This window comes from Marmota flaviventris, chromosome 6 (genome assembly GCF_047511675.1).
Source record: "Marmota flaviventris isolate mMarFla1 chromosome 6, mMarFla1.hap1, whole genome shotgun sequence".
NCBI lineage: Eukaryota > Metazoa > Chordata > Mammalia > Rodentia > Sciuridae > Marmota > Marmota flaviventris.
In genome coordinates this window covers 83,482,004-83,507,629 of record NC_092503.1, presented here as the reverse complement: position 1 = coordinate 83,507,629, position 25,626 = coordinate 83,482,004, and the positions used below count along the sequence as shown (strand labels likewise).

Here is a 25,626-nt window from a genome sequence, read left to right as displayed (position 1 = left end):
TTCTCAGGGGATCCAAATATGTAGGTTTTTGGTTTCTTTACCTGAAGAGTCTTGGATCAGCAGAATATTCATTGAATGGATCAGTTAATTAATACAACATTAGTGGTAGACCTACTTCCTTATATGAAATAGGTAACAGAGAAGTCAAGTAATTTACTTGTAGACATTAAAAAATATATAAATGCCTTTGCTCTAATCACGTGTAGCAGCATTTTCTGGGGAGTTACAAAGGGAGTCTTTCTACATCCTCAGAAGGGGTGACAGAGTATCTTTCCCTGTTTATCATTACCAGTGGTAACAAGTATTGAGAGTTTTAACCTCTCCCAGAAGATACACTAATGAGGGAGGGGAGGGCAGAGGGTGTCTAATAATGAGAATGAGGACTAGTTGGGTGAGTTGGGAGAACAGTTGTAACAATAAGGAAAGAGGGCAGTGGTCAAGAGAGGGAAAGGTAATATGGTGTTGCACACTGTATGTACATTTTAAGCAACAGAGCATTCCTGTGTCTTTGCTAAATTTAGGATGAATTGTGTGTAACTGAAGAGTAGAACCTATGGTCATTAAACTTGGATCAGGATACACCTGGTGTTCCAATTCTTAGCACAGGAGAATGGCGCTACCACACTGCAGGTGGCCAAGCAGCAAATTAGCATTCTGTTCATGACCCTCATGGAAGGATAAAGGGGAGATATTTTGAGATGTAGAGCCTTCATGTATCAGAACTACATCTTTGAATACAATTAACTTTAGTTCAAATGGTGTACTTTTTCCCCTTTGCTAACCTAATAAATGAAGTAAGTTTGGTTGTTTTTGAAATTTTTTAGGGGTAATGCACATTCAAAAGGAAAACCTTTAATCCTAATTTGTACCAATGCAGAATCTCACTTTCAAACTATAAATAGGCTTATTAACTGGCCACTTTTCATGGCTGAAAATTTGTCAATTTACAACTGTTACCTAATTTTTCTCATTTTATGAAAATGTGTGTCTTAACACTTTCTAAAGTACTGATGTACTAGAAATACAAATAAATGCTTTCTATATACAACTTCTTCTTGAATGTTTTTTTTTTTTAATAGGTTGTCATAAATAGTGGTAAATGTTGGAATTGTTGTCTGTGTCTCAAATGGGAGAAGTTGAAAAAGTTTGGAATCCTGAAGCTCATTCAGTTATCAAGGCCCAAAGTCCTATGCCAGTTAGCAATAGGAAGAGGCTTGGGACTAAACGGGATTGAAACTTTTGAACTTTGGTCCTGAATTCCTATTGCAGTCTCCATCCAGAGAATAGGCAGTACAGTGTATGAGCCACTGCTCCCCATTTGGCCAGATTGGAAGCAAACCAAATGTTGGCTACCTTTCTTTAGGCCCTTAATATTCTGTGAGAAGACAGAAATTTAAAAACTGAGGAGACCCAAAGAAGATTAAAAACTGTGGAGACCCAAAGAAGACTCTTTCTCCCTAAGGCTTTGAATAGAGCTGGTCTATACAGCCTACTCCTTATCTCTCACCAGGAACCTATCATGGTCCTGGTGGGTCTTCTGAGAGTGGAGGGAAATTGTCTTACTTCATCCATAAGATAGGTGATTCAAAGAGTAAGAGGCATTTACCATAAAAGAGCACCCATCCTCCTCATGAAATATAGAGTATTTACCTAATTCTATTTCTCCATTAAAAACTATATTCCCTATGCAAGTTGATATAGATCTTCACTTTGGGGGAGGATTGAGGTTGGGAATCAGAATGAGAGATGTGTATTTGCCAGCTCTAGGAAAAACTTTTCAAAGGATTGTATCACTTTTTCATGGGAGAATATGACTTCCAACAAGATCACCTCCATTATTAGGATACCGCCTTTATTTTGATAACTTACTGTTAGGTGTTGCTATCAGTGTTTACTGTCTTTTGGGAGCCTTAAAATATCTTGCTTAAAATATTTTATCAAATCCACAAAGCAAATCCATGGGGAGTAGCTAGTAAAACATACATTTTATTATAAATCTATGAATATAGTACTTGTCACATTTTTTTAAAATTAAGAATTGCAGCAAATATATTTGATAATGGGATTTTTGAAAAATGTAGAGGAATAAATTTGAAACATTGAAACTGAACTGGATTACATTTAGGTAAACCCACACCAAAATTAGTGTAGGGAGAAGTATATTATACATCTGTTGGAAAACAGGAATTAGGTCAGATAGAACAACTTCGCCTCCCACCTCTTACCAGTATGGTGTCTTCCTTTAAAATCACTTTGTGTAGTAACAAGATCTTCCCATGATTGATCTATCTGAACCTCAATTTGCCTTTTTTAAAAATAACAATTTAGAAATTTTGGGGAATAAAACAATCTATTGTGTAAGCGGCAATTGTGTATATAATACTAGTGTCTAAGTGTTGAAGACAAATGTATATCAGATATTGTGTGGAGCATAGATACACTCATCACTTACATTCTGCATACATTCATGCAGTTAGACCTGTATCCTTGCACAAATGATCATCTTTTAAATGTACATTATAAAATATAAAGTGCTTATTTCCTGATATAATGTTCAATCCCCAAAACAAGAAGTTGCAAATGGTCTTTGGGTAATATTTTAAAGGTAGCTAGAAGTAAACCTGGTTTACTATTACCTTGACTATCATCCAAGATGGTCAAAATATGTTTTACTGATTGTGTTTTGGGTTTTAATAAAAAGTGCTTTTCAGGATTTGCTAGTCATCAAGTGCATGACTTCTGTACTTGAAACATAGTGTGTGCTGGTTCTCAGTGTTGACTCTGTGCCTGGATTCTGATGACCAGTGACTCTACCTGCCTCTGTTTTCAGAATATTGATGGAGTGGACACAGTTTTCTTGAGAAAGCAAATCAACTCTCTTGAGATAGCTTAAATGATAATTTGTACATTTTCAGTTTTTAATTTTCTTCCAAATCTTGATGGTTAAATTCTTCAAGTCCTACATCCAGTAAGTCAGAATTTCTTTTCTTGGTTCCCTAGAAGAGAAATGGTTTTAAGAGCTTATGGAAGACCATCCAAGAAATGTTCATTCTATTATTACCTCCATGGGTGAATGAGAGGATGTGCTTGCCATTTAGAATATCTTCTCTGAAAGTTTGGAGATACCCTCCGAATATTCTCAATTTTATAACCTACTGGGAATGCATCCCATCTTTTCTTAACCCTATTTAGATCATCCATCTGTTGGAGCAGGGGATGGCAAATAATCTATACATAAAATTCACCATGTTCCCTTTCAACTACAGTGATGTCATTTAATTACAACACTTCCTTATGGGATACAAATGTGTCATTTGAACCTGCCTCAACACAGCAATTTATATATCCCCAGATAATCAGCATTGATACTTAATGTTTGTTATTATTGTCTGAAGTAAGATGCAGTTAGTTCTTTTGGGGGCAATGCTGGGGATAAAACCAAGGGATTCATACATGCTAAACAAGCACACTACCATTGAGCTACCTCTCTGGACCCTGATGGAGTTAGTTCTTTAAGTTGACTTCCTGGTGTGAAAAATCACTTTCTCTTTTTCCCTGACAACTTTATTTTTCTGATATATGGCCATTAAGTATTTGGTATTTGCAGACTTAATTGGTGTTTGTGCTTCATCTTCAATATTTTGTCAATATCAGATCCTTGTGTCCAATCATGATTTTATGGCACTCACCTAAACTTTTTTCTGTTTCTCCAATTCTTTTTCTTTTTTGGTTCTAAGAAATTAGAATGGCACATATGATTTCCAGTGTGCATTTGCATACATAAAATTATGAGCACATTTGGTGTGATTGTCTCAGTTATCTTCATTGTATATTGACTGGTAACTTTTTCAAGTGCAAATTTTGATACATTTCTTCTCATCTAGCACCATAGATCTCAGGTAACCTGAGTGGACCTTGGCTGATTATCACCAATTGTTAACTATCAAAGACTCAGTATAATTTTTGAAAATAGGTAATTTTAGGTGAAAAACATCCAATGTTTGTTTATTTTCACGTATCATATTGGCAAATTTTTTTTATACATCCAATGTTAATTCCCCCAAATTACTTTAAAACTCTACAGCTTTATGTGGGCTATATATAAACTGTAGATAACTTATTTCCTTTTATAAAATAAAATTAATAAAATAACTTGATTGAGTGGGTATTTATAAAGACACATCCAGGATACTAGAAAAAACATTGATCTGAGTAATTTTGGAAGTTGTTCATTGTTCACAAATGTTTCTTTTACATATTTTCTACATACTTTTGCTTTAGATGATTATTATTTGAGATCAAAAGCAAAAGTTTTAAAATGATTTATGTGAAATTATTCAGTGCCAGGAATATTAATTATTATTATGAAAATTTCAGTTTTGTTGAAACACAATTGATTACCTACATACATATTTTTACAAGACTGTGAACATTATAAAATATTTGGATTGTTTCTGTTATTTTATTATTTTTATGTACACATTTCAATTTTCTCCATACTTCATGCACCAGGAAACATCATTTTACCACCTTAAAATACTAAATTAAAAAGCCTAACAAAGGAAAGTGCACTACTTATCCCTATTTTTTTAAAAACAAGAGTCAGGTATAGAAATGTTTTAAATTCCCTTCAAAATTCAATTTCAGTGATTAAAACCAACATGTAAAAGAAAGTATGGTTTTACCTTATAATTTTGCCGATGTTGGAACTTTTTAATACTAGTTTCATATGCTTGATTTTTAGAGTGATCTGGTAACCTGCAAAAGAAAGCAAAAAATATGATATCCTGTTTCCTGGACTTTTATTAACATCAATATTAACTACAGCTTTATATTGTTCAGTTCTAAAATTATGACAAGTGGGAAAAAAGAGCATATTTTCACAGATGTCTTCCATTAGGATTGGAGGAAGTATGAGTTCTGCATGCCCCTTGAGTTTTGCCTTAATTCTTTATTAAGCAGTGGTCTCAGAAGGATTGAAGGACACTCATGGGAAAGAGGAGAAGATAAATCTTAAAAATACTGGAGTTATTTCTCAAGTTCTAAATTGTGGTTGCTGGAAAACAACTCATTTTTGTTCATAAAAGTAAAAATAAGTTTTATAAATAAGTAAGACAGCTTTATTTTATAATATACCTATATTTACAGACGTATATTATATAATTTCTGTTGATAGTGTATACACTTTTTTTGCACATTGTATTTTTCCTCTTTATGTTAGAAAATGGGCCTAATTTTTGTGGGATATTTTCCTATATAACTTCCCTTATCAGTTAATTGTTTTATTTCTCTCACCATTCTGTCCATTAAAATTTTTGAGAAAAGGAAAAGGAGGGAATATCCTATTTCAGTCTCAATTCTGAATGGAAAGAAGGCAGTAGGGAGGAGTAGTTTAAGGAGGTTTGAGTAACAAATTCCTTGTTCTCCCCTCCCACTAGAGAAGGCAGTATTTTTAGTTCTATTTGCCCTGGTTGGGAGATATGGAAGCTCTAAGAATAGCAGGAAACTGGCAAATACTTGGTATCAGAACCAAGACATTTCAAATGAGGGGTAAATGGGACTAGAAGCTTTTCAAAGGACCTCTTGAGACCAGGAGAGCTACACCTCACAGTATATTCCAAGGAAACTAAGGTGCATAAATGATTGCTCAAATTTTTAATCAGATAAAGTTTTAAAAACAAGGTTGAACTATATTTAACTGTGACCCTCTCCTCCCTTTCCCCCAATTTCTTCACTATCCAATAAGAAAGGACTAAAAAGGAAGTTAATAACAAACAGACCTCCTTCCTCCACCCCCACATCTGAAGCCCAGCATGTGAATGAAACTGTGGCCTTGCTGCAGTTACAACAAGTGCTTTAGTGTTATTAAAACCTCCGCATAAATATCTCTTTGTATTAGCATTTACTTATGCCAGCCCTTATATTTGGAAACAAATTTTATTATTATAAGTAATATCATAAAACAGAATAGGCCTATTAAGTTACAGGACAAAAGTGAGAATTTTTAGATCTAGGGAGGAAGTCATAAATAATTTACTCTGTTAGATCTAAATTTGCATTTTCTGTATATATGTAATGATAATTGTGATAAATAAGAGTCAAACTCATTAGGCCAAAAAAGGAATAATACAAGTTTTTGTTTATTCTTGGGAGAATTTTGTCAAGAAAGTTCCTAGCATAACAGAATCTATATATAGAACACTTGAAATTGAGGGAAATGAAAAATGTGCAGAGTATGGTCATAAATATTGAATGGAGGGAAAAAAGTAGAGGAAAAATAAAGGTGAAAATGTAATGAATGACAATGACTCTGCAGTAGAATGACAACTAACTGGAACTGTTCTTTGTGTCAATCAATGAACTAGTCTTCTTGGCAAGGCACTTGCCCTCAATATCATTTTCCTATCTCCTCACTTTCAGGGAGAATAACAAAAATGAAGCCAAGTTTACAGTTCTTCAGAGAATGCTGTTTTCACAGTTACAACAATTAGGTTTCTAATGGATCTGCTTTTAAGTTCCAGGTAGGGAATCACAGTGTCTCCTTACAGGATAGCCCTTTGTTGACAGGACCAGCTCCGATAACACTTTACTCCTTACCTAAACCCATGAATTAATTCCTATTATCCCAATTACATAGAAGAACACGTTGAAGCTTAAAGAGGGGAAATGTGTCTCAGTGTCATACCTAGTTAGGGGCAGAGTTCTAAGTTGAACTTGAGTCTAATTTTAAAGCCTCTATTTTTAATTCTTGTCTAATCCATGACTGATGAGGTCTTAACTTGTCAGCTGATCTTATAAATAAATGTTCACTCACATAAGTGATGGTATCTTGTGAGAAACTAAAATAATAGATGGGAGGGGAGCAAATCTCAGGGATCCAGAGGGACCCTCAGAGCACCAAGAGTGTCTGGTTTCTCTTCACTGAAGAAGCTCATGGGGGCAACAGAGGCCTGTCCTAGTTCTGAGGATATCAGGGCTAAACATTTAACATTTGGAAAAGCATATTTAATCAGGGAGTGGAAAAGTGCAGGATTAGGGTCATGTGGGAATTTATCTCTTTTCCCTGAAGATAAATTAAGCATCTTTCTCCCCCACCCCATCCATTGCCTAGCATCCAGCATGGTGACTGGCACATGGTGCTCAAAAACTCTTGTTATGTTAGTCTAAGAAGCATCAATATTCTTGTATATTTGAATAGCTCAAGTCCATATTATCCCCCGGAGACCAGCACAAATGAAAAAAGCAGAACAACACCAACCTGGGTGAGAGCTATTATTTCTAGATCATCTTATACCTTGCTTTATTGGTCTTGTTTATAGCAACCTAGAACTAAAGTGATCTTTCTTGCTCAAGAAAGAGGAATGTTTAAAATTAAAAACTGTACATCCATTTGAAACCACCAATGGGAATAGTTAAAATAAAAACTGAATATATCACTATTCATAAAAGACAACCCTCTTCCTCATCATCACCCTATTTGGGCCTCATTCATTGGCACTCCTTTTTTTTAATGGTTACATTTTATTTTATCAATTTTTAATTTCTATATGACAGTGGAATGCATTACAATTCTTATTACACATATACAACACAATTTTTCATATCTCTGCTTATATACAAAGTATATTCACACCAATTTGTGTCTTCATACCTGTACTTTGGATAATAATGTCTATCACATTCCACCATCATTTCTAATCCATGCCCCCTCCCTTCCCCTCCCACCCCTCTGCTCTATCTAGAGTTCATCTATTCCTCTCATGTTCCCCCTCCCTACCCAACTATGAATCAGCCTCCTTATATCAGAGAAAACATTTGGCATTTGTTTTTTGGGGGATTGGCTAACTGCACTTAGCATTATCTTCTCCAATGCCATCCATTTACCTGCAAATGCCCTGATTTTATTCTCTTTTATTGCTGAGTAATATTCCATTGTGTATATATACCACATCTTTCTTTATCCATTCATCTACTGAAGGGCATCTAGATTGGTTCCACAGTTTAGCTATTGTGAATTGTGCTGCTATAATTATACAAGCAATAAATTAACATATCCTCATTATTAAGAAAGCTGGACTCCAATTCCATTTCTTTCCATTGTTAACTAGAAAGAATCTATCACTCCACACTTTTTTCTGTGTGTTTACTAACACATAGATTGAATCATATAAAATTGCTGGTATTTGAAGATTTGTAACTGACAAAATGGCAATGCCATATGATTGAACCTAATATGCTTAAAAGTGTATAGTTTTGTATTAATTTACTACCTATACAGGATTAGACAAAGGGGAATGAAGGTAAGGGGGATGGGAATATGAAAGACAATAGAATGAGAATAAGATAATTTTCCTATGTTCATATATGAATATATAACCAGTGTAACTCCATATCATGTACAACTACAAGAATTTGAAGTTATACTCCATGTAAGTATGATATGTCAAAATAAATTCTACTGTCCTATATAATTAAAACCAGCATAAATAATTTTTTAAAAATAAAAATAATCCCACAGTTTCTTTTCTTGTGTTTACCCAAATGATTTCAAAACTTATGTCCACATAAAAACTTGCATGTGGATACTTAAGGCAACTTTATTTGTAATTGCCATAACTTATGAGCAACCAAGAGGCCTCTCCATAAGTGAATGAATAAATAAATTGTGATATATTCTATTCTGAAATTTGCTTCTTAATGTAATGAAGTATCTTGCATTTTTTGAGTATGTATATATCATTACCCTTAGCTGCAGTTTTTAATAGTGAGTAATTACACTCTAGGTTAACCATCCCCATCCCCTTTTTTGTGGTGCTGGGGATCAAACCCAGGGCCTTATATAGGCTAGGCAAGTGCTTTACCACTAAGTGACACCTCAGACCACTTCTCCCTTATTGAGGACCATATAATTATTTCAAAATTCAAAGGAAAAAAAAAAACAAGAATCAATAAATGGGATGGATTCAAACTAAGAAGTTTCTTCTTAGAAAAAGAAACAATCAATGAGGTGAACAGAGCCTACATCTTGGGAGCAAATTTTTATCCCTCACACATCAAATAGAGCACTAATCTGTAGGGTATATAAAGAACTCAAAAAGCTTAGTACTAAAAAAAACAAATAACCCAATCAATAAATGGGCCAAGGACCTGAACAGACACTTCTCAGAAGAGGATATACAATCGATCAACAAATATATGAAAAAATGTTCATCATCTCTAGTAATTAGAGAAATGCAAATCAAACCTACTCTAAGATATCATTTCACTGCAGTCAGAATGGCAGACAAACAACAAGTGTTGGCAAGGATGTAGGGAAAAGGCACACTCACACATTGCTCGTGGGACTGCAAATTGATGCAGCCAATATGGAAAGCAGTATGGAGATTCCTTGCAAAACTGGGAATGAAACCACCATTTGACCCAGCTATCCCTCTCCTCGGTCTATACTCAAAGGACTCAAAAACAGCATACTACAGAGACACAGCCACATCAATGTTTATAGCAGCACAATTCACAATAAATAGCTAAACTGTGGAACCAACCTAGATGCCCTTCAGTAGATGAATGGATAAAGAAAGATATGGTATATATACACAATGGAATATTACTCAGCAATAAAAGAGAATAAAATCATGGCACTTGCAGGTAAATAGATGGCGTTGGAGAAGATAATGCTAAGTGCAGTTAGCCAATCCCCAAAAACCAAATGCTGAATGTTTTCTCTGATATAAGGAGGCTGATTCATAGTGGGGTAGGGAGGGGGAGCATGGGAGGAATAGACGATCTCTAGACAGGGGAGAGGCGTGGAAGGGGAAAGGAGGGGGCATGGGTTAGCAATGATGGTGGAATGTGATGGACATCATTATCCAAAGTACATGTAGGAAGACACGAATTGGTGTGAACACACTTTATATACAAGCAGAGGTATAAAAAATTGTGGTGTATATTTGCATTAAGAATCGTAATGCATTCCACTGTCATTTATTTTAAAAAATCAATTATAAAATTAAAAAAAAATCAAAGGAATATTATTGTGAACATTTCTGTATACATATCTCCGTGCACAGGTGCAAGTATACTTTTAGGAATAATTATCTAAAAGTAGAGTAACTGAGTCAGATTCAAAGTTTCATGGAGGCTACTGGAAAACTCTTTTTTTTTTTTTTAAAAAAAGAAGCTTTTCCAATTTACACATCCACTAGCAAGGCTTGATAGAGCCAGTACTCCCACCCCATGTTATCCACATTGTGTATTATCCACTTTCTAACAAATGATATCTCTTTATTATTTTTGGATTTCCATGATTATAGTGAGATTGAGCATTTTCTATATTTCATTGATCATTTGAAGTTATTCTATGAATTGTTCCTCTATCTTCTTTGCTCATTCTAACATTTGGATGTTTGTCTTTTATTGATATGTACTATCACTTCTTATTATGGATGTTTAACTTTGTCTAAAATGTTGGTTGTATATATTTTTTTTTGATCTCATTGTTTGATACTTTCATTTATAACACTTTTTCCCTATAGAATTCCTTTTCTTAAGTTTTCTGGGATTGGTGTCATGTTGGGATAGTCTTTTTTAATCCAGGATTATAGATTATTATATTTAAAAAATATTTTCCTAGTTTTGATCTTGAACTTGGATCTTTGTTGTGGAATTGATCTTCTGTGATAAGGCACAATTTTATAAATGGAAGGACAAATCATACTTGAACCCTTATTGACCAGTGGACACGTTTTTTATAAATCCCCTATTGTATAAGTGTGTCTATGGCTGTTATATTTGTTCTTTTATCTATTTCTATGTCTATCATGTCTAAATATGATTTTATGTGTTTTGCTATCTTGCACAGAAACTACCCATCACTGTACTCAAGATTTTCTCTTGTACATTTTCATTTTTAGAGGAAATTTAGAACCAGAATGTCAAATTCCATGAGGAATCTCACTGGGGTTTTGACTGTGATTAACTTGGAGAAAAGTCACAGAATCATCATGTACTTCTCTGAGTGAATGCTCTGTGCTTTATGTTCTTGGTAAAAGTATTTTACAAAGATCATTTCATAAACCTCTTGCAGCAACCCAGTAGGTGGAGTTGTCTCCTTACCCAATGAGGAAGTTGTGCTTTAGAGAAGTAATTTGTCCAAGGTCACTTGATTATTAAATTTGCTAAACTGAAACTTTAACCACAATCTGACTTCAGAACATTGCTTCTTAACCAACCTCTATTGGGTATTTGTCTTTAAAATGTTAATACTCTAAAGGAACAGAATATGTTTTTATCAAGGAAAAGGCTAAATTGTTGTGGTTTCTTGAGTTTTGGAAGTAGATGGCCACGAGTTCTCGTGGGAAATTAGGACTGTGGCCTCTAGAGTGAGCAAGTAAAAGCAACAAAGAAAAAACCTCAGGTGACCTGATAGTTATGAGGGTCCAGGTGATCATCACTGAGTAGATGCTCAGGTGTTGATGGGAAGGGCTGGCAGCACTCTCAGAAGTGGTCCAGAGACAGACTCCTGCAGAAGCCCTCTGAAACATAGTCTGCAGCCTTGTCTGGGTGTCACGGGACTTGAGAAGAATTGGACCCACCTTAATGCTCCCTGCTTGTTCCCAAGTCCACCTACACCCTGAGGTCTGGTTTGTACATAGAAAGCTAAGCCCATTATATGTCACCTCCTTTCCTACCTTCCAAGGGGCTTCTCTAGTACTTTCTGTCTGTGAATGAAGGAGTAAACCTATCTTAAACACTTCTAGAGATTGGACTACTATAATAATTAAAAATGTGCTAAAGAAAGTAATAGCAGGAGGAAATGTTTTAGGTTAAAAAAAAAAACTGACTACAAAACAGGAAGCCAGTCTGATTCTATTTTGCTTTAAAAAATTCTGTATAAACCCATTTTATATCAATATGGACACCAAAAGATAATCAGCAGTTAATGTGATAAATTACACAGGATATTTATCATCTTTCTCATAGATTTTTATATTTCCCAGCTTTCTTATGATAAAAGCTATTATGCTTTCAAACAAGGAAAACACCCAAGTTTTACAGAAACATGCACTAATTAAGGCAGTAAACCAAGAATTTTATCTGAAAGCTAAGCCTAGAGCAGGGCTCTCAAAGTCATTCCTGGACAGCAGCATCAATCTCGCGGCCTACCCAGACCTAGTGCTGTTTTTACAACAGAGCAGGGCCAGCAATGTGTATTTCCATAAGGCTTCCTCTGGGTGATTCTGATGCTTACTGAAATTTGAGAACCACGGGTCTAAAGCATCATATGAATTTATTCTGTTAGGGTTTTCAGAAGCATAAATAATGACATTTGTGTACTTAGGTTGTAGGTCTGTCACGTTTGTGTGCTTGACTTACCTGCATGGGGCTCCCTTTCTCTGAAGAGCCTTGCATTCCTCTCCAGGGGCACAGAGGTCTGCGTCCAGTTCCCCCTGGCTCTCGTATCCCGGTCTGCACCGGCACTCCACTTCCTCCGTCCATTCATTCTTTATGCACTGGGAAAATTCATCACAGGCCAGGAATTTGCAAGGATCTGTTTGATCAGCTGTAAGAGATGGAACAGAATTTGATGAATGTATGATGCCTAAGTGTGGAGCTGGCAGCAGTTAAAGGCAAAAAATCAAATATATTTACTATCATCTTATTTCGGAGTGGGTCATATAGTATTGGTAACAGACTGGGAAAAAATAACCATAGTTTGTGCTTTGAAAAATGAATTTATAGACACAGGTGATAATATATTTAGTTCCAACTATAATTATGTACAGACTTTTTAGAGTGCATCAGAATCATCTGGAGGCCTTATTAAAACAAATTTCATTGGAAAGTGGATTATAAATCTAATATTTATAATATTAGAATATTTAGCTCTGAGAGGCCAGTGGCTTCTGTAAGCCTTCCCTTATTTTTATGGAGCTAAAGACATTGAGCTCTGAGAAGAAGCAAATGGCCAGAGTCCCCACGTGCTGGTGGCAGAGCCAGCACAAGTTGTTAGATCACTGTTTTTTCTGCCCTGGAAGGATTTTCTGTTTAATTGCAGCAGCCTTTTGTCTTCAGATTATTCTTTTTTTAAAAGTATTTATTTTTTAGTTAAGGTGGACACATATCTTTGTTTTATTTTTATGTGGTGCTGAGGATCGAACCCAGTGCCTCACACATGCTAGGCGAGCACTCTACCTCTGAGCCACAACCCCAGCTCAGATTATTCTTTAATAAGCATTGTTATGTGTAAGGAAATAGGGAACAGGCAACAGTGTATAAAACCATTCTTTCAAATATCTAGGGGAGGTTAGTAATATACACAGTTAATTCTATATAAGGAGCCGACCATCAACCTGGAGGGGATTGCTTTGGACTGAGCATTTAAAGTAGATCACAAGGCAGTCATGGTGGTGCACACCTGTAATTCCAGCTACTATGGAGGCTGAGGCAGGGTGATGGAAAGTTCAAGGCCAGCTTGGAGAATTTAGTGGAACACTATGTCAAAACAAAAATAAAAAGTTCAAGTATGTAACTCAGTGCTTGCTCGGCATGCGTGAGGCCCTGGGTTCAATCCTCACTACAGTAAATATTTTAGTTTTTATGTTGCTGTGACCAAAATACCCAATGAAAACAACTTAGAGGAGAAAAGCTTATTTGTGGCTCTTGGTTTCAGAGATCTCAGTCCATAGACAGCTGACTCTGGGCCCAAAGTGGAGCAGCACATCACGGGGGAAGGGCCCAGTGAAGGAAAGCTGCTCAGATGGGGTGAGGAAGGAGGGAGGGAAGGAGGGAGGGAGAGAAAGATGGATGAGGGAGAGGGAAATAAAGAAAAAGATAGGGAGGAAGAAGGGGCCACAGGGAAGACATATTCTTCTAGGGCACAAGCCCACCTGGGTGATCCATCTCCTCCAATTATGCCCTACCTACCTAGGGTTACCACCCAGTCTGTCCATTCAAACTAGGAGGAACTGATTAGATTACAGCTCTCACAATCCAGTCATTTTACATTCCTGAATCAATGCAGAAGCTTTTGGGAGACACCTCACATCCAAATCATAACAATAAATAAATAAAGTAGGTTACATTTGAGGTTTTTCTCATTTTTAAAAATTGTTGGTGCATTATGGCTGTAAACAATGGTGGGATTTACTGTTATATGCCCACACAAGTACGCAATATAACACTATAATTTGACCTACTATTCCCAACTATTTCCCCTTTTCCTCTCCTCCTCAGAGTGGGTGGTGTTTGTTGTACAAAGGCAGGCTAAATTGTTCCCACTGGAGACAAAAGTATGAGCAGAGGAAAACAGATGAGGAAAGAACAGACATCTGAAGAGAGAGCAGGGAAAACCCAGTTAGGAAGGAGCAGAGATCCCTTACGAATGGGAAGGAAGGGAACTAAGATTGGTAAATGCCTGTTAAGGCCAATTTCTGAAAGGCACACTAAGGAATTTGGACTCCCCCCCTCCCCACCTGCCAACTTCCCCACTGCCACTCTAATGTCCCCCAGGAATTTGAACTGCACAGGCAGATGGGAGTCACAGATGATTTTTAAGTAAGGAAGAGTATGCTCAGAATTGTGCTTTAGAAGATTTATAAATACAACTTAGAATTTTTAGAATTAGAATGACTTGAGAAATCATCTGGGCCAATATTTCCCAAGTGGGAACATTTGTGGAACTCTAATTCAGCAGGATTTGATAAGCTTTATGCTAAAAAGAGGTTTGGTGGCTAAATAAGTTTTAAAAAATGCTGTGTGACTGTTGGTGAGAATGTAAATTAGTACAGCCATTATGGAAAACGGTATGAAGTTTCCTCAAAAAAATAAAAATAGACCTACCAGATGATCTAGCAATCCCATTAGTGGTTATATATCCAAAGGAAATGAAGCCTGTATATTAAAGAGACATTTGCACTCTCATGTTCATTGCAGTACTGTTCACAATAGCCAAGATGTGGTGCCAATATAAATGCCTATCAATGGATGAATTAAGAAGCTGTGGTACATACATACACAATGGAATATTATTCAGTCATAAAAATGATGAAATCCCGTCACTTGCAACAACATGGATGACCCTGATAGACATTAAATGAAATAAACTAAGTGCAGAAAGACAAATACTGTGTGATCTTATTCCTATGTGGAATCTAAAACAGTAGATCTTGTTGATGCTGACAATAGAATAATGGTTACCAAAAACTGGAGAGAATAAGTGGAGGAGATGATGGGAAGGGATGGGCCCCAGGGCACAAAGTTAGATAGGAATAAGTTCTAAGTAGGAACTTATTGCATAGGAAGGTTATTATGATTGGCAATCATGCATTTTATATTTTGAAAATAGCTAGAAAAGAGGATTTTGAGTGTTCTCATCACAAAGAAATGACAAATGTTTAAGACAGAAGATGTGTTAATTAACCTCATTTGGTCAATTACACAATGTATGCATATTTTGAAATATCATATTGTATCCCATAAATAAGTAAAATTATCATGTGTCAACCAGAGATAAAGGTAAGGGTGCACTGGGACACATCTGTGATCCCAGGTACTCTGGAGGATCATCTGAGCCCAGGAGTTCAAGATCAGCTTGATGGGACACAATTTCAAAACAATTAAAAATAAATAAAACAGTAAACAAGAAAAACATATTGTATGAAATAAGTATAACAAGGTTTCTTTCTCTTGCTCTCTTTCACCCTCCAACACTATTCCTTTCTCTTTTTATTTTTAAACCTCTTAGGGTCATTTATAAGCTCATGTCTATTGTGAGTCTTCAAGCAGAGAATGTGGTCAGCTACTTAGCCAAATGTACAGACCATAGAAACTTTAAGGGTGATGGGGACAAGTGTTCAAACGAATCCCTCTGCTCACTTTCCCATCGAGTATCTCCTTGTGGCAGAAAACCCTAAAGCAAGAGGTTAGTTTGACCAGCCCAGGGGTTTGGGCAAGAGAAGCTCCTTGAAAACATATTTTTGGGTCTCCCAACAAGGTAGACTCCTAAAAGTCTTTATGTGACACTGTGTTTCTCTGCAGCTTCCACGTTCCTATGGAGAGCCATACCTGGATAATGTAATCTGGCTTTCTCTGCCTTGTGATTCCGAGAACTGGCCATGTTCAGGAATCCTTGTCACTGGTTAGGAAATAACTCAGATTTACATTGACAACCCAGTTGATTTATGTCCAGGGCCTGGATTAGTAAATGACAACTGTCAGCAACCTTAGACTCAGAGCTGTATTCTTGAAAACAGAGGCCAGGAGGGAATGTCGGTTCCATTTCTTTCCCTTGGTGCACTAGAGAAATATATTTAACTTGGAAAGCTGACCGAATGCATGAATTCTTGCCCTCTGAAGAGAAATAGCAAAGGTCTGATAACCAGAAGAGTTTCCCCATGAAAATAAGTGTTTCTATTTTACAATAATTTCTTTTAGCCCAGTCAGGCATACTCTACGCATCAGTAAAATTGCACAGTACATGGTGAGGCAATGTTGGAGCAACAAATTTGTCCAAATTTGGGGGCTCAGAATCAGGAATATTTGAAGAATGAAGGCAATGGGTTTGTAAACTATTCGATTTTCTCATGTTATTTATTCAGGACCAGTCAATAGAGAAGGAGACTTTGAAATACCAAGCTTAGGTTTTGTTTGCTGGGTATGCTTTCCTGGGTACTAAAACAACATTCATCCATTCAACAAATATCAACTTGGCCTTTCAAAACTTTCAGCACTAAGAATTTCACACTGGCTAAATATTTTTGATTTTTATTTTATCCATATATAAAAATTTACATTTTAGATAGGTGGAATTTTAGAGTCAGAAGTCGTTTTAGAGATCTTTTAGACTAATTTGCTCCTTGAAGATGAGAAAGCTTCGATGCAGGGAATAGGAATATTGCTAAGGTCATGCCTGTTTGTATTCGAGTCTTCTGACTGAGATTTCAGGAAGGAAAGAGCCCCATAGGGGAGCTGTTGGACCCCTTGCCAATATGGCAAATGGAGGCAACTGCCGTTAATTAGACTCAAAACAGAAGCAACTCACACAGTTTCTTTCTGTACTACCTTAAAAAAAAAAAGTCCTTTGACCTCTTTAGTCACATGTCATCTTTCAAATGACACATGCATCTTTGGATTTTAGGCAAAGACCCACATTTGGGCTGATTCTGAGAAAGAAGGAGCCGCAGATGAGATAGAAGAGGAGAAAGATGGGCTGTATGATGAATGAAAGTTTAAATAGTAGAATTTTCCTATGCAAAGCTTCCCTGTGTTGTTGTTTTCTTTCTTTGTCATATCCCCCAAACATTTTTCCTTAGAATAATAGGATTATTCACGGATATACCATACATCTGTTTATCTCATCCTTAACATATCTCTGGACATTTGTACAAAATAAATTTGGTTAAACATCGTCATTATCATCGTTGTCATTATCTATACATTCTGTAGCAACAACCAAAAATTCTCTGTCCAAAAATGGTCTCATTACTTGGAAAGAAGGAGGACAAGAAGACTTGAGAGCAACCATAGATTAAGAAGGAAAACATTAGATGCATTTTCTAGGACAATGTTTTCAAGTAATAATCAAATTATGTGTGTAGGTGATGAAGTAAAGTCCTCATGATTGATTTATAGACTGATTGTTCTGTTATTGCTTTAGTCCTGGATTTGCTTAAATCCTCTTTACCTAGTAGTTTTTTTTTGTGTGTGTGTGTTGGCACCCTATATAGAGGAGTTTTTCCACAAGCCTACAACCATACTTAATAGACACCTTGTATATGTTGGTGTATCCAATTGCTTACTCTAATTGCTTGATGACAAAATTACTTGATTTTCTGTCCTTAACCAATGTGGACAGTTCTTCTGCAGAGCACATGTGACACTCTTTCCATAGCAGTGGCCTAAGCTACTTGGCTTTAGTGAGTTGTATGTGTTAGTAGCTGCTAGTTAGCAGAAGGTGGGAAGATCCAGGTCTGTCCCAGTGTCCAGAGGTCCTAGATTGTGCTTAGAATCCCACATGGATTCTGACTGTAGTCAGAGCATTCATGTCATTCCATTTCAAGACTTGTCCCTGAATTGTCTCCCAGGGGTCATGACCCTGAATTTATAGCTATCCAGGAGTGAAAGTGGCAATTATTTATATAAGAAAAAAAGGTCATATATATCAAGAGCCATTATGTATCACTGTGGTGCACACCTTAAACATGTGTCTTCATTGGTATTTGTAACAGTTTTCCAAATATATACAGATGTTTCAGACACCATTTTTATAAGTGAGAAAAATGAAACCTATTTGAGCTAGTAAGTATGACCCAAGATTCAAATTTTTCTGTTTACAATATTTAACTTTTTACATCATTCTACTGGTTTTCAAATGTGGGGTTTCCTGGAGGAGGGAGGGTGAGTGGGAGGTCCCCTCTACATCTTCATCTCCACTCTCAACAGTTGACATATCAGACTTTCACAAATCCTTTCCTTTGAATAAAGGCTCTCCCAAGCAGCCAAAATCTCACAGCCACTATCTGCCACCACTCTTTCAGAAGGCACAATGTTTCTTATAGAAAGTACAGTCTGATGCAACAGTGGTTCCAAATGTGACAGTGATTAAAGCATGGCAGCAATGAACATGCTTGACATAAGTTGTTAGAGTCTGTAAACAAGTCAAAATAACACCTGGCATTTTGCCAGGGGAATGTTAGAGTTGGTAAACAAGTCTGGATGGTGCCTGGCAAAATGCCAGAGGGAGTGGTTTGAGAAGTAACAAAAGCGAGCCATTAAGTGTGGAGATTCCTTATTGGTTGACTGATGTATCTAGTTTATGCTAATTAGATAAGTTGTGTGGAATGTATAAATACTGCTCCTGTCCTGCAATAAAGGGCTCCTACTCCTGCTGTATCAACGTATACAAGTTGTTCGTCACCCCCCTGATTATTCTGCTGCAGATGGACTGCGGCAATAAGTGAGCTTCTATCTAGGACTCAGAAATATTTGTATCATTCCAAGATTTCTGGTGCAAGTACATTTTATGTACTAGTTTCTGCTCTGGATTTGCTTATATAACATCTTTTGTGTGCATTTCAAAGGTTCTTAAAAGCATTCCCAACTAGCTGACTCTCTCAACTGTCCATCATGTGATCAAAAAGCACTTAAATGAATGTTCCCTGCTTGCAGAAAACGCTTTGAGGCATTTTACAGTTAAAGTTAAAAAGATGGCCCTTGTAATCAAGGAGTTTATAAATGCAGGTATATCATAAGTCCCTGGCACTCTAAGATAGTGTCTTTTTCAAAGCTCCTGTTTCTGGTTGTAGGTGCACTCATGCTTGCCAGAGTTGAAAATAGTCTTGGAGGCCTCTGGGACTTTCAGTCCAGGTTTTGGCAACTTAGTTGGTTCTCCTGGGCTGCTAGATTGCCCCACCTTTGCCCCACAATCTAGTGGCTGCACAATTCACCGCCTCCCTCCCTCATCTTTATAATTTCTATTGCACTGTCGAAATCTCACTCCTATTTTGGACAGAAATTGAAGCATCTCCTTTTTTTTTTGAATCCCGTCCAAGGGCAAGATTTCAGCTCAGCTTGGATAGAATTCTGGCTTCACCTGGGACAGCCAGAACTGAGGGCTTTTGGGGTCTCTTGTGGACGTCCCCCCCCACCCAAGTGCGATGAAACATAATGTCCGCTAGATGGCGCTCAATTGCAAAAGAAGTAGGGCTGGATTTAAGGAATGAAATTTAAGTGCTCGAACTTATTTCTGTCGCCTTAAAAACGACTGTGCGCTGCGCATTGGTGGAGGGAAGCAAGGTCTGGAAGGAATTCGCGCAGTGGCAGGAGCAGCTCCAGGGGACCGCTGATAGAGCCATTATCGCTTCGTGATTACAGCGGCAGACCGAGCCTGCCGGGTTAGGAGAATGTGGTGGAAACTACTGGATCATCTTTCCCAAGTTCAAAAAGGCAGAACTAGAGCAGCGCTGGAGTCCATAGACAGGCATATTCCCCGCGCAAACTTCACGCCTGAACAAAGTGGCCAGATTTCGGTAGAGTGTGCTCCTATTGACAGTAGGGGGCATCTGCTGGTTAGCCTGGCCTCCTTTCCCCCCACCCCCAGAACGAAGGTTGTGTCCTGATTTTGTTGGTGGGAAAGAAGCAGGCGGTCATTCTTTGCCAGGGGCATCAGTGCAAGCTCACACATCACAATCAATAGCAATCCGCATGACTACAGCCTTAATGCCCACCAGACTTAGAGATCTACGAAAATTTGTCTTTAAAATAGGAAGGAAGGAAGGAAGGAAGGAGGAAGGGAGGGAGGGAGGGAAGGAGGAGAAGGAAGGAAGGAGAAGGAAGGAAGGAAGGAAGGAAGGCAGTCTGGATTATATTCAGCTTTATATTCATGCAGTTTTAAGATATGATTTTAAATATTCCTTATTCATTAATATTGATATTCTTTCTTTAATAATATTCATGAAGGCAAAAAGTCTTGGAGCCTAGGAAGTCCTAATTTAGCCCTGGAAGTCTTAATGTAGCCCTGGTGGTCTGACTATTCCCTTCTCAATGTATGCCCATCACTTTTACATAGTACTTGGGGCTTAGTGTTTAGCAATTCGAACATGCTTCTCTTTTGAACATTCATCTGAGATGTACACAGGTAGACCCCACCTTTCACACAGATCCTTTGGGTTTATTTCCCCGAATTCTGAGGACATTGGATTTGGTAGTATAATGCTAAAGTGTCAGAAAAGCACTCTGGGAAAAAAGGTCTGGTTCCCAGAGTTGCCTGTGGCCTGGGGAATGTGGGTTAGCTCTTTGGGTCTCACTTTTCATTTACTTAAAATATTTAAACTGTTTGATTATTAATATCCCTCCAACTCAAATATAAACCTGGGTAGTGTGTGTATGTATTTGTGTGTGTGTGTGTGTGTATTTTTTTTTCTGGTATTCTACTGGGATAAAGATAAAATAGTGAAAAGAGTGGTTGGCTGGACATGGGGGCACATGAGACCTCCATAACTGTTGGTGCAATTCAGTCATTAAAAGAAAGATCTAAAGACCTACATTTAAGTTAATGTTTCATTGCTTCATTGTTTTATCATTATTGGTCAGACATGTTTTGTTTATGAGTTCTTGCTGAAAGGTAGGATTATAGTGAAAATAATGTTAATGATAAATGTAACAGAGCACCATGCATATAATTGGAGCTTACTACACATATGTGGAATTGAGCAAGTTATTAATGGGGGTCCTTTCTGGCTTAAAGGGAAAGCCATCTGAAACACTTTGTGATTCATTTTAATTCTTCATCAGTCTCAAGAACCACCATCACTAACTGTTTAAAGTAGGATCTCAGTAATTCTTTCTTCTAAGAGTGGATTATGAACGCCCATATACATCTTGCTTGGTATGTGTGCTGAGGAATTAACTCCTCTCTCAGCCATTATCTGTATCTGTGTTCTAGGTGGAATGGTGTTAGGATGGGGGCCTAAGTGTCTCAGGGTCAGCGAGCCAGGGAGAACTGTGACAGCAGGAAGATAAGGGAGGTGGCCCAGCAGTTGGGCTGGGGCCCAGATTTGTGTGGAGGGATTTGCTTGAAGGGATTGAAGGGAGGGTTTTAAGGAAGCTCCATGGGATTGTTGGGGTGTGGAAAGAGGACATAGGTTGAAACGGGAGAAGCATGAAATCTATTTGGCAGTGCAGCCAGTGTTGAGGTTCCCTACTGAAAGCAGAAATTAAAAAGGAAATCCCCTGTGATGGGCATTCCAGGAGGCAAAGGGCCCCAATGTAATCCTAGGAGGACCAGGGACATAGGAGGTAAAGGGAGAAGGAAGAGGCAGGAGAGGTAGGACAGGACAGACAATTCCTGTAACTACCTCAACCGGGAAGGGACACTCCTAGCAGTACATATACCTTTGAGGATTTGGGAGTTTTATTCCTTAGATGAACACTTTTGTTTTCTTCTTTCTCTCTCTCCCTCTCCCTCTATATTTTAAGAATATAACAAATGATATAGAAAATTTCATTTGATGAAGTGTAGAGACTAACAGGATTCATTAAGGATTACACTGAATTGTGATGTAAGTTTTTCTAAATAGATTGAACAGCCACTGTTTACCCAGAAGGATTCCTTTTTATAAAGAGGTAGTAGAGTCAAAGGAAGCATATAAACCTTTGAATTCCAGTTATAGTACTTGGTAGTCATGTGACCAGTAAAGGGTAAATTACTGTACTTCTCCAAAACTCAGTTTTTTCAATTGTATAAAGTGTGTTTTGGAGGATTATACCTACTTTATGCATTTATTTATCAAGACTACAATAGTGTCAATAGAAACTGTTTTTTTTTAAATCGTGATGAGTGACATCTATCACCTTTTTGGACCTGGAAACTAAAATAAGAGTCTGACACATAATGCATTTTCCAGATAAGATGAGTTTGTTGATCTACATTTTTGCTGAAAACATCTTGGATGCCAGACTGTAATTAATTTCTGTGTTTACTATTTACCAACCTTGAGGTCTGCCCATTTTTGAGGAGGTTTCTTAGGGATTCAAGGAGAAAATAAGTTGTATGTGGTTTTGCATTTTTGAAGTCTCCAACCTGCACAGCTAACTGGCATAAAAGCCCTACATGCTTCTGAAGAATTTTCATAGCAGCCTAAATGAAAGACGACTCTCGTTGCTGGAAATGCTGGCAGAATACCGAGCAAGCTGTGATTTATTCAGTTTTCAGTTGATAAATCACAGAAAGTTCTAACATTGGTTTATATTTCTCATATCACAGATTCATTTATTCAGGGAGTTTTCAACAGGCGAATGGCACACTGAATGCAGGAATAACAGCGTGCCACTCTCCTACATGTCTCTACCTCTGCAGATGTTATTTGGCCTAACTGACTGCACTGGTAACTCTTACTGAGAAGACGTATCAGGAAATCAGATGCTGATCCAAATGTGAGATGATATTCACCTAAAAATCTCAGGAGAATTTTCAAATCTTCTGTTTTTCTTCTCCCCCCATCCTGTCTCTTTCTCTCTCTCTCTCTCTTTCTTTCTTTTCTTCTTCTTCATCATCATCATCATCATCATCATTTTTCTTTCTTTTTTGTTGGATCTGGGGATTGAACCCAGTTAATAACATTTCCCTCTCCTGGCATTACTATCACAAACCTCCTTTTTTACTCTGCCATTAAAAAGAAAAGAAGAAAAAAAAAAAGGAAAGTCTTGATTGGAATTTGTTTCCTATTCTGCAAATGAAAATAAGTGAATGCTCTCTTTGAGCATAACCTGTAAATATAATAAAATTGGGGCACAGACTTTAGCTTCACTAATCTTTAGACAGGCTTCTTCCTGACTCCCCTGACTTCCCTTTCCCTAGAGCAATTACCGTAGAAAAGTTGTAGTTGCAACTTTTTCTCTGACCTTTGAGACATAAATCTTTAAAAAAGCCTCTTGTCAGTTTTACAGCTCAGGAATGTCTTTGTCCAGGGTCTGAGAGCCATCCCTTTGAGATTCAGTCATCAAGGAAGACACAGCCCGGGTCTCCCAGTTTCTATGGGAAGGAGGGAGCCTAATGTCGGAGGCCACCTTCCTCCTGTCTCCTTCCAACTCAACAGTGTCTGGCCTCTGCCCTGGCCACTCCACTAGCTTGGCTTTGCCTTCCCTACTGTCCACTTTTGTGACCTCCACCCATTGTTCATTCACAGCTGCTGAGATTGCTGACTCTCTCTGCCTCCTCTCTCCTGCAGCATCCTCTTCTAGTTTTCCTTGTTTCCTTTTTTGACTCCCTTTGTTGGCAATCTTATTTCCCCATTAAGTGTTGGGGTTTCTCATAGTTCCATTCCCAGCTTTCTTTTCCTGCCATCCTACAGGTCACCTTGAAGCATTTCTATCTGTTCTCTGGCTTTAGCTGAAGCTTCCCAAATGTATACTTTCAACTCTGGCCTCTCTCCTGGCTTTTAGACACCAGCTTCGTAGGCTAAAGGTCAATTTGCCTAATGCTCATTTCCTTAGCAGTCTCCCCACCTCCAAATATTTTTGGAGTCTTTTTAAATCCTTAAGGGAGCTTACTAATTTTGCTTTAGTTTTTGCATTTAACAATTTAAAAAAATGAATCAATCTATGTGCTACCCTTTGTGCCTGTTTATACATTTTTACTGTTGTCCCCAAATGCAGTATTTTATGAATGAAAAAGCAAATGTTTTTGTAAGGACTGCTTAATTCTTACTTTGAACACTTCTTGAATTTTCTATAATTTATTGAAGTCTAACTTTAAAAGACCCTACATTATAGAGGGAAGAGAAAGGAGAAAGAAAAGGAAAGAAAGAAAGAAAGAAGAAAAAAAAGAAAGAATGAACGACGAACGAACCAATTTACCTATGTGGGTGTAAATAGATGTGACAGGGTCTTTCAGACCTAGCTTTAAGACTTATTTTCTCTTCCTTCTTGTCTGTGCTCCCTGGGCTCCTTACTCTGTTATCTAAAGCTGCTATCATAGTGGAATAACTGAAGTACCTTGAGTCTTCCAGAATGGTCTTTTTCCTCCTGCCCCTTCTGGGATAGTCCCTCCTTGTCTCTCTACCTCCTAGAAATCCCAGTTTCTATGTCCTCTTTATACCACCCCCATCTTAACCAAGACTGGGCTCATTATCACTGTCTACCAAGCTGCCATGTGACCCTTCACCTCCGTGGAATTGCTCTCTCCTCTGTACTTTATAACATGACTGCTTGCATCCTGATTATAGAGGTTCTATTATAGCTTTTGGTATTTGCTTCTATTTCTCTTCCTATTTTGTTCTTTGAGGGCAAAGACAGTGTTGATTCATCTCTGGGTCCTGCTGCCTATGAGATGTCTGACTCATGACAGATGATCCATAATTGTTCACTGAAGTATGAGTGAACAGCGACCCGAATCACGATGGCATTATCCTCTACTTGCTTACTTTCCTGTAGCAGTAGAGATAAGGGCCAGAAGGATGAAGAGGCTGGGTAACTGTTGATGGCTTCAGAAAAATTACCCACCGTTTGGAAATAAGGAGCAAAGTTGACTACATGACCTTAAATGTTGTGTTAGAACACCAGCAATCCCACCTAGTGAACCAGGACCATCTGTGGGCCAATCTGACCTGCTGTCTGCCTTTGTACAACATGCAAGCTAAGGGTGGTTTTTACATTTTTAAATGGTTAGATTTTAAATGGTTATATAAGTTCTTACATAATGTCTTCGATTTGCCTTTTGGTTTGCAAAGCCTAAAATATTTACTCTGTGGCCCTTGAATACAAAGTTTGCTGATGCCTAGAAGGCAGTAACTCTGACTTGCTATTTGCTATTGATTATGGTCCAGACATTTCACAACTCTGTAAAGCTAGAAGTTAATGCATAGAAGATTGATAAAATACAATGATAGTGCTCTTTTATATTTACCAACCTTACTTCATCAATCTCTTTGTTATCTGGCTGTAGAAAATCCCAGTTTCTATGTCCTCTTTACACCAGCTCTGTTATCCTAACGATTCTCTGACTAATAAGCTAAACAAATGTTTGGCATAGCACACTGTGCAATGGGTGATTCTTTGTACAGGTAGGGGAGGCAGAGTGGGAAAGGCAGGTAATTCTGGGGGCTGGGGAAATACTGGAGATGAGGTGGGAGA

The 25,626-nt window shown here is 37.6% G+C and overlaps 1 protein-coding gene across 2 annotated transcripts in view; it reads right to left on the bottom strand.

Moving 5' to 3' along the window:
- Positions 1-2,918: 2,918 nt before the first annotated feature.
- Impg1 (interphotoreceptor matrix proteoglycan 1) overlaps positions 2,919-25,626 on the bottom strand; it is a 144,048-nt gene continuing 121,340 nt past the window's right edge. For both annotated transcript variants that reach the window (XM_027928410.2, XM_027928411.2), the window contains 3 exons: positions 12,373-12,559; positions 4,686-4,758; positions 2,919-2,996 (listed from right to left, as the gene is read on the bottom strand). In XM_027928410.2, coding sequence (XP_027784211.2) covers positions 2,919-2,996; positions 4,686-4,758; positions 12,373-12,559 — 338 coding nt within the window. The remainder of the gene's footprint in view (positions 2,997-4,685; positions 4,759-12,372; positions 12,560-25,626) is intronic.